Source organism: Pelophylax lessonae (genome assembly GCF_965119305.1).
Source record: "Pelophylax lessonae genome assembly, chromosome: 2".
Taxonomy (NCBI): domain Eukaryota; kingdom Metazoa; phylum Chordata; class Amphibia; order Anura; family Ranidae; genus Pelophylax; species Pelophylax lessonae.
This window is the reverse complement of record NC_138769.1, coordinates 627,177,886-627,192,818: the sequence shown is the minus strand read 5'-3', so window position 1 is coordinate 627,192,818 and position 14,933 is coordinate 627,177,886. Positions and strand designations below refer to the sequence as shown.

At 41.4% G+C, this 14,933-nt stretch overlaps 1 protein-coding gene across 1 annotated transcript in view; it reads left to right on the top strand.

The window, feature by feature from the left end:
- Positions 1-14,933, top strand: part of ATP8A2 (ATPase phospholipid transporting 8A2) — a 979,867-nt gene that overhangs the window by 191,860 nt on the left and 773,074 nt on the right. Inside the window, exons 3-4 of the mRNA XM_082246766.1 lie at positions 2,128-2,227; positions 7,082-7,180. Coding sequence (XP_082102892.1) covers positions 2,128-2,227; positions 7,082-7,180 — 199 coding nt within the window. The remainder of the gene's footprint in view (positions 1-2,127; positions 2,228-7,081; positions 7,181-14,933) is intronic.

The following is a 14,933-nucleotide window of genomic DNA, read 5'->3' as shown; positions in this document are numbered from 1 at the left end:
TATCCAAGCATATTAATGGAAAGTTGAGTGGAAGGAAAAGGTGTGGTAGAAAATGGTGCACAAGCAACAGGGATAACCATAGCCTTGCAAGGATTGTGAAGCAAAGGCCATTCAAGAATTTGGTGGAGATTCACAAAGAGTGGACTACGGCTGGTATCAATGCTTGAAGAGTAACCACACACAGACATATCCAGGACAGGGGCTTCAATTGTCACATTCCTTTTGTCAAGCCTCTCCTGAACCAGAGACAACGTCAGAAGTGTCTTACCTAGGCTAAGGAGTGGACTGTTGCTCAGTGGTCTAAAGTCTTATTTTCGGATGAAAGTAAATTTTGCATTTCATTTGGAAATCAAGGTCCCAGAGTCTGGAGGAGCAGTGCAGAGGCACAAAATCCAAGTTGCATGAGGTCCAGTGTGAAGTTTCCACAGTCAGTGATGATTTGGGAAGCCATGTCATCTGCTGGTGTTGGTCCACTGCGTTTTATCAAGTCCAAAGTCATCGCAGCCTTCTACCAGGAAATTCTAGAGCACTTTATGCTTTCATGCTGACCAACTTTATGGAGATGCTAATTTTATTTTCCATCAGGACTTGACATCTGCCCACACTGCTAAAAGTACCAATACTTGGTTTAATGATCATGGCATCACTGTGTTTGATTGGCCAGCAAACTCTCCTGACCTAAACCCATAGAGAATTTGTGAGGTTTTGTCAAGAGGAAGATGAGACACCAGACCAAACAATGCAGATGAGCTGAAGGCCGCTATCAAAGCAACCTGGGCTTTCATAACACCTCAGCAGTACCATAGGCTGATCGCCTCCATGCGAAGCCACAGTGATGCAATAATTCATGCAAAAGGAGCCCCAACCAAGTATTTGCATACTATACTGTGCATTGACATACTTTTCAGTAAGCCAACATTTCTGTATTAAACATCCTTTTTTATTGGTCTTAAGTAATTTTCACTAGCTGTAAGCCATAATCATCAAAATTAAAACAAAGAAATGCTTGAAATATATTACTATGTGTGTAATGAATCTATATAATATATGGGTTTCACTTGAAATTAATTACTGAAAAAAATTATTTTTGATTACCCGTATTTTCCGGCGTATAAAACGACCCCCCTAATTTTCATCTACCGGTAATACTTATACTTAGGTTACCTTGGAGATATTATACTCGGCGTATAAGACGACCCCCCATTTTTGGGGGTTCAAAAGTAGTCTTATACGCCAGAAAATACAGTATATTTAATTTTTTTGAGATGCACCTATAATAGTGCTCACTGTATTTATTGTTTAAAAAACATAAGGAACAATCAGTGTACAATCGGTCTGCATATACCAGTCTCCCACTGCTCAGGAGTCCTGGAATGGCAGTGTGATGACATCATTGGCATGTGGCTCTGCCTCCTATACGCATTACATCCAGTGGGCTTCTACAGTTGCCTACTTTCTGAAAACAGAAATCTGTGTAACATCCCAATGTGATGTGGAGTCTCCCTGATTGAAGGAACTTTATAATCCAATGAATAAAAGGGGCAGGCCAGGGACAGTAAGGCTGGCAAGGAAAGGACTAGATGATGGACTTACTCCAGCTGGGAAATGGGGCAGGCTCCATCTGATTTGCTGCAGCTTCTAATGCACTCTGTGAGAAGTTTACTGTGTGCAATGAAATCAGAGTTAGCAGTTTTAGTACAGGAGATGAGCTTGTACAACATTTTGAAATGGAAGTTAAGGCTGGAGTTCAGCTTTAAGCACTAGCTCATGCTCTTACCAACCAGGTAGGGTCTGAGGGTATAGGATGGCAGGTATCTGCTTGGCCCCATAGACATTAATATCTCACTGAAAACAGTCAGATTGGATGTCTGACATGTCCATGGGCTGCTTAGGTTGTATGGATTGTATGAATAGTATTCTTTGACAGATGACATAGAAATGTACTTGTGGAAGCTTTGGGGATGTTGAGAGAGGCAGGAATTGGCACCTTTACTTTTTAATTATCAAGATGTTGAAAAGGCATTGAGTAAACGAATGTGTAATAGGTACAGACATAAATGTATAATGAAGCTGATGTTTTGTTTTGGTTGTAGAAAAGCAAATTAAGCATTGTCTGTCTTCCTACAGCACAGCCAAGTACAGCGTGGTGACGTTCCTACCTCGTTTCCTCTACGAGCAGATCAGAAAAGCTGCCAATGCTTTCTTCCTCTTCATTGCCTTATTACAGGTAAAATCTCTCATTCAGATCAATTTTGTTTTCAGTTTACAATGGCCATACACAGCCCAAAATGCGCAATTGTGGGCCATATTCATTGGTTGGCATAGTCAGAAAGAAAGTCTGAACTTGTAGGCAGTTCAGATGGGTATAGTGTTGGGTGGGGAATCTGCCTGTCTGTGGCCAAAATGAAACTTGTCAAATACTGCTAGATTTTGTTATAGATTTAGGCTGTCAGATTTACAGAAGTTACTAACAGCATTGTGTGCGAAAGCTTCCTAATTTAACCACTTTAAGACCGGAAGGATTTGTCCCCTTAATGACCAGGCGCTATTTTGCGATTCGGCACTGCGTTATTTTAACGGGCAATTGCTCGGTTGTGCGACGCTGTACCCAAAAAAAATCGACATCCTTTTTTTCCCACAAATAGAGATTTCTTTTGTTGGTATTTGATCACCTGTGCGATTTTTATTTTTTTGCGCTATAAACAAAAAATAGCGACAATTTAAAAAAAAAAAAAAAAAAATGTTTCACATTCTGCTATATGACATTCTCAAAACAAAATAAAAAAATCTAAATTTTTTAACATTTTAGGCCAATTTGTTTTCTGCTACATATTTTTGGTAAAAAAAAAAATCGCAATAAGCGTATTTTGATTGGTTTGCGCAAAAGTTATTGCGTCTACTAACTATGGGAAAGATTTATATAATTTTTATTGTTTTTTTTACTAGTAATGGTGGCGATCTGTGATTTTTTGCGGGACTGCGGCATTGCGGAGGACAGATTGGACCCCTAACTGACATTTTTGACACTTTCGGGGGTACCAGTGACATTACTACAGTAATCAGTGCTAAAAATATTCACTGTTACTGTAATAATGACACTGGCAGGGAAGGGGTTAACCCTGTTAGTGATCAATGGGTTAAATGTGAGCCTAGGGGAGTGATTCTAACTGTGGGGGGGGCGTGGTTTGTGAAATGACCATAGAGACATGTGATCCTATATAAAAGGATCACATGGGCTCTATGGTCATTGCAGGAAGAAGGACGGTCGGCTGTGTTTACAACAGTCGACCGTCCTTTTCTCTCAGCGGGTAACGATCGCGGGTGTCAGGCGGCAATCGGAGCCGACTGACCCATGCATCGGGATCCCCGCTGCCCCCTAGCATCCCGTGCGTGACCGACGTAGACCTACGTCGGTTTGCACAGGAGAGCCACCCTGCCGCAGTAAGAAGGCGGCAGGTGGTCAGGAAGTGGTTAATATGTTTAGTACAGCAGCAACACTTCTATGTACATTGCTGGTAAATCCGGTTAAATCTAAAACAGAATTTAACTGTTGGGAAATATCTAAACTGAATTCCAGACAGCTATCCAGATACACAAATTAAATATATATAAAGTATCTGTTTTATCTGCCAAATGTATTTCTGTCCATCCAGTCTTGAGATCTACACTGTTCTGTCATACCACACAGGAGAGGAGACCTACAACTCAGTAAGCCTTCCACGTCTCTTCCCATCTCCCAGCCTGTGACTAGACAGTTAAAGGAGAAGCAGCACACTGGTGAGATGACACCTATGTGCTTCGGCACTGATGTTGGATGAGAAGGCCTGGTTCGCAGTCTCCGCTCTAATTCATCCCAAAAGTGTTCTATCGGGTTGAGGTCAGGACTCTGTGCAGGCGAGTCAAGTTCCTCCACCCCAAACTCACTCATCCATGTCTTTATGGGCCTCGCTTTGTGCACTGGTGTGCAGTCATGCTGGAATAGAAGGGGGCCATCCCCAAAATGTTCCCACAAAGTTGGGAGCATGAAATTGTCAAAAATGTCTTGGTATGCTGACGCCTTAAAAGTTTTCCTTACTGGAACTAAGGGACCAAGCTTAACCTGTAAAAATCAACCCCACACCATAATCCCCTCCACCAAATGATTTGGATCAGTGCACAAAGCAAGGTCCATAAAGACATGGATGAGTGAGTTTGGGGTGAAGGAACTTGACTGGCCTGCACAGAGTCCTGGTCTCAACCCGATAGGACATCTTCTCGTCCAACATCAGTGCCTGACCTCACAAGTAAACAGACTCCTAAACCTTGTGGACAGCCTTCCCAGAAGAGTTGAAGCTGTTATAGCGGCAAAGGGTGGGCCAACTCAATATTGAACCCTACGAACTGAGACTGAGATGCCGTGAAAGTTCATAAGCGTGTAAAGGCAGGCGTCCCAATATTTTTGACAATATAGTGTATATTCAGCACCTTGTCCCTCACTACCACCCAAAGGCAGTGTAACGGGGTGCCCGGCCGATGGTGGCACCATATAAATCCAAACTAAAGAAATTATCAGAACTCCTTACACTATGCACTTAAAGCAGATGTGTTAGTAGCATATGTTTGCAAATCTATGTGGAGGTCACAGTGGCTTGTCAAGGCCCCTCAATATGGTCCCCAACTCTTGACTAACAAAGCATCAACCCTGGGACCCACACAGCAAAAAAAAATTAAGGACATTTTTTGAATGACAACCCTACAGGTTCTAACCCTACTGTATCCAAAACATAAACTAAAGATTATGGCTTTAGATAGAGGACAACTGGGAACCTGTGAATTAAGGGAAATCACAACCAACTATGCTGTAGTCTTTTCTTTTCCAAAAGTTTTATCAAATATTTCAAGGCTCCAGCATTTGCATATAAAACAATCAGTATTCCAAAAATGCATACCAGAATGTGATGCAATGCTGTAGACCTTTCAAGCTAGAGACACATTTCTGTGGGCTAAAGAATAGTATTTCACCGTGAGTAGAATAGCTCCACCCTGATTGATGTCAGAATAGTAAAGCATCACCTTCTATGCCATCAGCTCTACAAATCTTATTACTAACAGACCAGAAAATTCCCTCTTGCCCCCAGCCCTGGTTATAGATATTCTTTCACTTTGATAGACAGTGGGGTTTATTTTCTAAAGCTGGAAAGTGCAAAACCAGGCTCACTTCTGCATAGAAACCAATCAGCTTCTAACCTCAGCTTGTTCAATTAAGCTTTGGCAATAAAACCTTGAAGCTGATTGGTTTCTGTACAGAAGTGAGCCTGATTTTGCACTTTGGTAAATAAACCCCATGATACTGATTACCTACTTTTTCATCATCTTGCCCCCACTTTGCAAATTTACCACTTGCAAGTTGTACCTGAATAGGATTGTAAGGTCAGATAATCACCAGAGTTTGCGTGTGCTGCCCTGTTTACTCCATAATCTAGCAAGATCTAATCTAAAGATGCTCACAATGAGGTATGTGTCCATTACTCATATACAGGGGAGGACTGGGCCGGAGGGCAGGGGGGGAAATTACCCTCTAGCCCACTCTGATGCCCTGTAAAAAGGCTGCACCTCTTCTGCCACAGACATGCCTAAAGGATTCCTGGTGAAGAGAAGCAAAAAGTCCCTGCCGCTGACCTACTTAGTGCGGTTTGAAGACAAGGACAAAGCACAGGCCTCCCCCCCCCCCCAGCATGGATGGGTTAAACTGTGTCTGAGCAGAGGCCGGTTCCATGTCCCACTGGAGACTCTTCTGCCCCAGCTCCCCCCAACCTCCCCCTGCTGGCCAGGGGTGGACAAACTACAGCCGGTCGGCATGGGTGACAGGGGCCTTGAAAATTATCGTCGTTCCCAGATGAGAACAAACTTTGTTTATCATAATGATAATGAAATTCTCTGCTTTATATGCTTATTATGACTAAATCACACTGCTATAACAAAGTTTCAACATTCCCATGCCAATTCTTCCTAGATTTCCATTGACCAAAGAGTAGTTGTCCCAGGGTTGTTGGAAAGCGGCTTTCATTTCTGCACCTTGTGACAGCCCGGTCACTGTGCCTACATAGAAAATTATTGGAAGGTTGGGAAGGAAGGATTTTCCGGCACATAAATTCTTAAAAAAGTAATAATTTTATTCAAATTCCATGACATAAACATAATACTAAAGAAAAAACACATAAACACAAACAAGACATGAAAATGCTAATTAAAATTGACTGAAACCATAATAGGCTAAAAACAGTCAAAGTGAGTAACATGCAGCAGTTCTACTCGATATAATCATGCATAATAGAATGCTATTGGTCACAATTTGCGACTATATGTACATTTATATAATACTTAAAGAATGGTGACAAAAATTAGTAGTTTGATTGCTCAAATTGCTCTACATGTTTCGCCTCATAAAGAAGCTTCGTCTGGAGCCTGTTTGTAATCAGAATGGATAATTCTGTATATTTATTCTGCAGGACAAACGTCACCGCAAAGGCATGGTAGTGAATAACGAAGGGACATTCATGGATAGGTATAGAGCTCGATATAAAAAGGGAAGAGATTAGCCCAGGGTTAGTAAAGCCTGGGGGCCACCAAACATAGCACTATGAAGGCATATCTCCATACAGTTGATGGAAAAAAGGAGGCCAGCTAAATATACCAGCAGATGTTGGTGTATCAATGTCCTTATATCAGCTCTGTCTTATACCGCCATGATGTCCACTCCGGATGGGGAACCGCCGCCATGTGCCTACATGTCCGTCTGTCTCAGCTTTGGTTTCTTCTGTTCGATAAACTACCTGGTTATACCCTCTGGAATGCATTCTTCAAATAATCCTATGAAGAAATCACTAGAACAACAAAAACACTGGATTCTTCACAGGTTAAAGGGTTCAGGATCTCTCTGCTGGGGTTTTGGACAGCAGCATAGATCTGACTCCTGCTCAATTTCACTTTATGTTTAAAGCAAAGGTTCTGGCTTCCACTATAGCTCCTAAGTGGCTCTAAAGTAGTTTTTGAGTTTTATTCCTGATAATTGATGTCTAAAGGATTTTTTTTTTCTTTTTAGCAAATTCCAGATGTGTCTCCAACAGGACGATACACAACTTTGGTGCCCTTAATCTTCATTCTTACTGTGGCTGGTATCAAGGAAATTATAGAAGACTATGTAAGTTGTGTCAAATTTCCTTTCCCTTTTCCATAACTCTCACAATTTACAATATGAAAAATGCATTCAATGGAGACCTCAAAATGTTTGAGATGCCTCTGTAAAGTTTTCTTAGAACTTTGTTAAAAATACAGTAGAGCCTTAAATGGGTTGAAAATTAATCTGAAGTAGATGGTTCTTTATAGTTTTGGTGGATTTAAAAATATGTTATTCTCATAGGAACATACAGTGCTCCTAGTGGTATCTCTTGTATGAATAGTGCCTGATTTCCTTTGTCTATTGAGGGATGCTTCTACTTGATGATGGATTATACAAAATGACAGTAGTTGTAACAGTTGTGAGATATTATTATGTGTGACAGTTGGTAGCATAATATAAAGAGTAACATCACTCAGTATGACAGTTAGTGGGAGTAGTCTGAACATTGACGGTCACTATGAGATAGAACAGATACTGTGACCTTAGTCAGTGTAATTCAGTAGCTGAAAATAAAACCGAAAAAAACACTGCACTGTAAGCAGCTAGCACTTGGAATAAAGATACAAGCTCCATTTAACAAAGTATAAACAAACTGTGCAGCGCAAACCATAGATAGTAAACCCAGTGAAATGGATGTGCATAATCAATATCTGTATATTAATACATGCAGATCATACAAAAAAGTCCATAGAGAACTGAAAAAGTAGTTCCCAAAAAGCATTCCAGTAGCAAGAAGGTGGCACCAGTATCCCCAGAAGAACCCCATACAGTAAGAGAGGGTGGCTAGATGGCAAGAAAATGGCTTCACACTCTACGTAGTATAAGGTAGTCTCCTTACCAGAAAACTATGACCACTAATTGATAGGTGGTCAAACTAGCCAATCCAGCACATAAGCCAAGAGAACGTCTAGGAGGGGTGGATGCAACAGGAACCAGCAGTCAGCCAACATGTTCTGCATGGTGTCCTATGTGAAGGCAGCCATCTAGATAAAGGCCGGGCTTTGCTTCTTCATGTCAAAGTCTTTAAATAACTTTAGGTCCACAGTGTCCCTGGAAATATCCCTGTAACTCAGATCCTGTGATAGCAGCACATTACACCTGGTAACATCACTCTCACTTTTAGCTTGGACTCCTAGGAGGCAGATGGTGGGACTGCTGTAACCGACCATGCCAACACAAATCTCCTTCCTTGCATAGCGAAGTCAGTATGATTCAGGAAAGGGGGCCGGCAGGATCACCCACTGGGGTTTATTTACTAAAACTGGATAGTGCAACATCTGGTGCAACTGTGTATGGTAGCCATCAGCTGCTAACCTAAGTTGGACTGCAGTTAAACTTTGTCAAAAAAACCTGGAAGCTGATTGGTTTCTGGGTGGCAAGTGGTTAATTACCATAGGTAAGCAATATACAAATAATTATTATATATTTTTTTAAGGTAATTTACTATATTCTTAAAAACTCTACTCAAGCAGGTGGCTTAACTGACAAATTACTGAAGTTTGACGTTATAACTTCAAACCAGTAATTTTTCAGTAAATAGATAAATAATACATTATTATATTATAACATATATCATAATATATTATTTTGCTTGATTAAAAAAGTAACTTTACAGCATTACCTTATACCCATAAATCCATACAGATAAAAGGGCTAGGCTGGAAGAGAGCATTTGTCTTTTAGACACATGCCCCCTTTTATGACACTGCAGTGAGAGGAGAGCCTCCACTGCAGAATTTTTATTGGACAGCTTGGACCAATGGTGCTTTACCATTGGTCCAAGGCTCCAAGCTGTACATTGAGCTCAGTTCCTATGACTAGAAGTCAGAGGCACTGTGAGCTCATCCTCTCAGTCTGCTGCAAACAGCGTGTGCCAGCTTATATTTAACAGCATGTGCCAGCTGTATGTAGCTCCCCCACAAATTTGGGGTCTCTGTGACCTCAGGTTGCCGAGCTATGACCCTCGAAGCTCGATTATTTTTTTTTTTTATGTTTATGGCAGGTGAGGCTCTGCCTCGCCTGCCTCCCCTGACTGAATGTCCCTGGTTTCTATGCAGAGCTGCACCAGATTTTGCACTCTTCAGTTTTAGTAAATCAGCCCCAATGTCTTCTGCTTAAAGTGGAGTTCCACCCTAAAATTTAGCATTGGTCCATCTTCTTGCTCCGGGTCACCTGAAAAACAAATGGATAATTGCAACTTTTTTTTTACTTACCTTGTTTTTGAAGAAAATATACTTGCCTTACTTCCTCTTCCTCCCTCTGCGGCTACGGCCCGTCGTCACTTCCGCTTTGCAATGATTCCTGGGAGCTGAACGCCATCGCTCCCAGGAATCAATGCACCTGCACCGGCCCCGGCGTCAGTTCCGGTGCAGGCGCGTCATACCTTGCTAAACAGCTTCTGGCCATGCCCAGAAGCTGTGCAGGAATGACGCTGCAGCCCCGGAAGTGACGGCGGGGCCGGTGCAGTGCATCGTGGGACCGAAGAGGACGGAAGAGGACGCAGAAGAGGATCGCGCTGGCTTCAGCTGCCCACACCTGAGATGGCAGCGCTGGAGAAGACATTTTCAAGGTAAGTATTTCTTCTAAAAGGTAAGTGCAACCTGGGACAGTTCAGGGGCTATCCATTATGAAATGCACTAGCCCTGACTGTCCCGGGGGAATTTTTATGTATTTTTTTTTTGTTTTAGGTGGAACTCCGCTTTAAGAAAAGCACATGCACAAAATCACTGATAACACTGGATGCATGATCAGCAATAATCAGATTTTATATGGATAGCTATACAGTAGAAAATAAATAATGAGTAATATTTGTTAAAGCCTGTTAGGGCTGAACTCCAGACAGGTATCAAAAATGTATGTATTCATTAAAACTCATTCAAATGGACGAGAACTATGCCTTGTTCTGCACTGTCTCTATGGTAGAGGAGCAGAGCTTTGCTTCTCCTATGTAGGGTGACCGGTCTTGTCTCACCGCACCCTGTAATGGGTGGACCTGTTGGGTCCCTCCTACAGCCCTGCTCTCTGCACAGGCTATGTATAGCACAGTGATGATGTCACTTCTACTTTCACATGGTAATATCTGGGTTTTCAAATGAATTTTGTGCACACAAAGTGTTTTATGTCCTTTGTGGCTCTCGAGGAATATATTTAAATTGATATTGTTGTGCCGTGCTTTTTGACTCACGGGGAATATATTTAAATTCATATTGTGCCTGGTATTCAGCTTTAAAAAAAGAGCTTTCAAATGGACATGACCTGATATTTTGTAAATTTACTGATGGTTTGCGTTGTTACTCAAATTTAAATATTTTTTGACCTCTCGGAATGGCTTTCACCATTCAAAGCGATTCCTTCTTCAGTAAATTAGTTATTTGTGTTTAAATGGGTCCTAATTTATCATGCCGACACCTAAGGATGTTTTTGTTTAGTGAAAATTAGTGGTATTTATGGTAAGATGACAATATTGTCACAGCTGCGGGTACAGTAATCTGTTAATTAGATTTATGATTTGCCAAAAGCTTTTGCACATCATGCTCTTGTGTGTCTCAATGGGATGCAGCACTTAACGGGATTAATTTGTAGATCATTTTACCTCTATCAGTCATTATGCTGGAAATTATAGCCTTTTCCTTCATGTGTCCCATGGCTGCCAAGGGGGCTTTGTTCCAAAATGATAGACAGACAAACAGACAAACAGACAAAAAGTCCACTATTTGGCAGGCAATATTGCGCCTGGTCACCATAGCTAGCAGTGCCTAATGGAAACCTGTACTGAGGAAGTATGGAAGATGCAACTAGACTTTTGAAAATACTGGACACCTGGCTAATATGCTAATCCAGTGCATTTAGTATCCCTTCTGAGGCAGGAAAAAGCAACCTCTTTAAACATGTAGCCTATAGGCACAGGCCTACTGGGGAGATTTACTAAAACTGGAGCACTCAAGTCTGGTGCAGCTGTACATGGTAGCCAATCAGCTTCTAACTTCCGCTTGTTCAATTAAGATTTGACAATAAGACCTGGAAGCTGATTGGTTTCTATGCAGAGCTGCACCAGACTTTGCACTCCCCAGTTTTAGTAAATCAACCCCAAAATGTCTAAATGTAAACTTGACCCTGTAATTGACTTTAAAAAAATTAGGTCACAGTCTGAATTTAAAGTGCTTTTTAAAGCCAAAACATGTTTTTCCGTAATGCGTTCCCTGCATTAAGGTAAAAAAAATGTTTTTATTTATATAGCAGCTCTGTCTTCTCTCACCACTCTCACCTACTTTGCCATTGACTCCTGCTGCTGTCAGTCAAATCCTGTGATGAGGGCAGGGAGCCAAACCGCACTATCTGTGTCTATGGATGCAAGCAGCATGGTTTGATGGTTTGGGATCAAGCCCGCAAAAGAGGAGCCAGGGGCACCAGCAGGGAACCTGAGAAGAGGAGGCTTGGGGCCATTCTGTACAATAACGTTGCACAGAGCAGGTAAGTATAACATGTTTGTGATTTAAAAAGGAGGTAAGGACCCCTCTGTGTAAGGTTGTGTAAGGTTGGCTATGAACTAGTGGAATTTCTTTTAACCGCTTCTGGACCGGAAAGGATTTTCCCCCTTAATGACCAGGCCATTTTTTGCGATTTGGCACTGCATTACTTTAACAGACAGTTGCGCGGTCGCCTGGCGCTGTACCCAAATACAATTGACGTCCCCTTTCCCCACAATTAGAGCTTTCTTTTGGTGGTATTTGATCACCTGTGCAATCTGTTATTTTTTTTTGCGCTATAAACAAAAAAAGAGTGACAATTCTGAACAAAAAAAAAACTATATTTTTCACATTCTGCTATATAACATCCCCCCCCCCCCCCAAAAAATGTAAAAATCAAAATTTTTCATCCTTTTAGGCCAATTTGTATTCTGCTTCATATCTTTGGTAACAAAAAAAATCATAATAAGCGTATTTTGATTGGTGTGCGCAAAAGGGGAAAGATTTCTGTCATTTTTATTTATTTATTTATTTTTTACTGGTAATGCAATCTGCGATTTTTAGCGGGACTGCAAGATTGTGGCAGACAGATCAGACCCCTACCTGACATATTTTTGACACTTTTGAGGGGACCAGTGACATTGCCACAGTAATCAGTGCTAAAAATATGCACTGTTACTGTAATAATGACAATGGCAGGGAAGGGGTTAACCTAGGGGTGATCAAAGGGTTAATTGTGAGCCTAGGGGGAGTGTTTTCTAACTGTGGGGGTAGGGACTTGTGAAATGATCATAGATACCTGTGATCCTATATAGAAAGGATCACAGGCGTTCTGTGATCATTTCAGATAGAACAACAGGTAGCATCCCCGCTACCTAATGGGGGAAGGAGTGCACCGCCAGTGGCACGTGCTAGCCCTCAGCATGACGTACCCATACGTAGATTCGCTCAGCCGAGCCAGCCTGCCTCAGTATATATGCGGCGAGCGGTCGGCAAGCGGTTAAAGTTTTTAATTTTAAGAACATTTGTTTGATTTATTACCCATTAGTGGGGACAATCGTTTTTTGGCCAAAGTGGTGAGAAAATTTAAAGGAGCAGAATGGAAATCTTTTTCTCGAATGACACATTTCTAAAAAAGAGCAGAAACAGAGCTGCCAACTGCCTGCTCAGCAGGGGGATCGGCGGATTGATCCCCCGCTGAGAAAAACGGAGTTCGCTGACGGACTACCGTGTGTGAAAGGGGCCTTATTGATCCTTCATGCAAAAGACATCACAAGCAGTGCGGGGTACAGTAAAAGTTGACGCGTTTTGTGCTGTGGCTAGCGCTTACTTATAACCTTATACCAAGGTAAGCGCTAGCCACAGCACGAAGCGAGCCAACTTTTACTGTACCCCGCACTATTTGTGATGTCTTTTTGCATGAAGGATCAATATAGGTTAAGTGTTTCAGCAAATTCTGGATTTCTTTTAAATGTGTATCTGCAGAGGGGAATTTTAGTTTTCTGGCAAGTTCCACTTTGTGAAAAGGCCTTTAAATGAAAGAACTATCAAACCCAAAGCCAAAAATATAATACATTGAAGCATACCAATTATTAGGTGTGGTGGCAGTATTAGTTTTCTCTTTTTAGTCTTTTTTCCCTCTGTTTTCACCTCCACTCTGGTGGAAGGAGCACAGGGGCACCTTTGGACAGCAGCATTGTAAGATTTAAATACACTAACAAATTAAAGTCAAGCTCCAGCAAATACTTTATAAGCAGTTACAGCAAACATTTTTTTTTTTTCCCTTTTGGGATAAAGGTTTACATAAATAAATAAAAACTGATCATTTTATAACACCCCCTGCCTGTGTTAAATGGTTTGTATCAATCCTATAACCGCTACATTTGCAAGAGAGCTTGTTCTTTTAAAAAAAAAACAACCAACTTATTGGCCAGATCACCAGGTGGAAATAAAAGAAAGAAAGACTAAAAAGAAAATGAGTCTAAGAATTGGTTAGCTGCAATGTAATACATATTTGCTTTAGGGCCGGTTCACACTCTTGCGAGTGCGGCGATCGCATGTAATTCGGAGCGCACTGCTCCTTCATTACATGCGATTAGCTGTGCGGATGCGAATTCAGCCATACACTTTGTATGGCTAAATTCGCACTGTATCCGCACCAAACACGCACATGACCCTTTTTTCCAGCCGCATCAGCGAAAATGCGATCAAACTGGGGGTGTCGTTAACATTTAATTGACACCCCCTGCATATCGCATATGGCAGTGTGAACTGCCAGATGTGCGTTTGCGATGCGGGAACAGGCTGCGAATTCGCAGCCTTCCCGCATCGCACAAGTGTGAACCGGGACTTAGGGTTTAATACCAATCTAAATACCAAAATTTGGCATTTTTTCATTAACCTTCTTAGCGGTATTCCCGAGCGTGGCTCGGGGTTAAATTTCAGAGCCAAAAGCTGTAACCCTGAGCCACACTCGGGGTACCGATAGAAGCATCGCTGGATCCTGTAAAAGAGGTTTCTTACTTTGTCACCGGGATCCAGCGATGTATCTCAGCGGTATGCGGCGGCAGATCTTCCACCCGATCCTCTCCGTGCCCTGGCTTCCGTCTCCTGCGACGTGACGTTCGCAGGGGGGTGGAACTGGCGGCAAATTCAAATGTAAAACACACCAAACACACTGATACCATTCAAAATAAAATAAATTCACATTACATTGCGCTGCAGTGCCCTTCCCTGCAGTTTTACTGTACTTTTTATGTATATATATATATATATATATATATGTATATGTATATGTATATATATATATTATATATATATATATATTATATATATATATATATATATATATATATATATATATATATATATATATATATATACATACATACTTTAACTTTTTTATAGTTAAGAAGAAAGATCCTACATGGAACAAGTCTGATTTTCTTTCAGTTTATTTTTGCATGCTTTTGCCTGGACAGACCACATAGCTTTCATCCTCTGCTGTGTAAATGAGCTACTATTGCTGAGTAGACAGTAGATACCAAGTTTCTTCACTTATTTGCAATGCAGTTACCGAGGCAAACGCAGCATGGTGTTTTCTTGTCCTCCTTAATATCATGCAAAACAGAAACATCCTGCAGTCTAATTTCTGAGAATAAAATACACATCAAGAAACTGAAACATCTGTCTGCACATTTGCATATTTCTAGCATTTTTTTTCCATAAAAACCGGAATTCTTGTGTATTTATTGCAATACGCATTCAAGCCGGCCAACTACTGACAGACCACACAAGTAGTCTAGTGA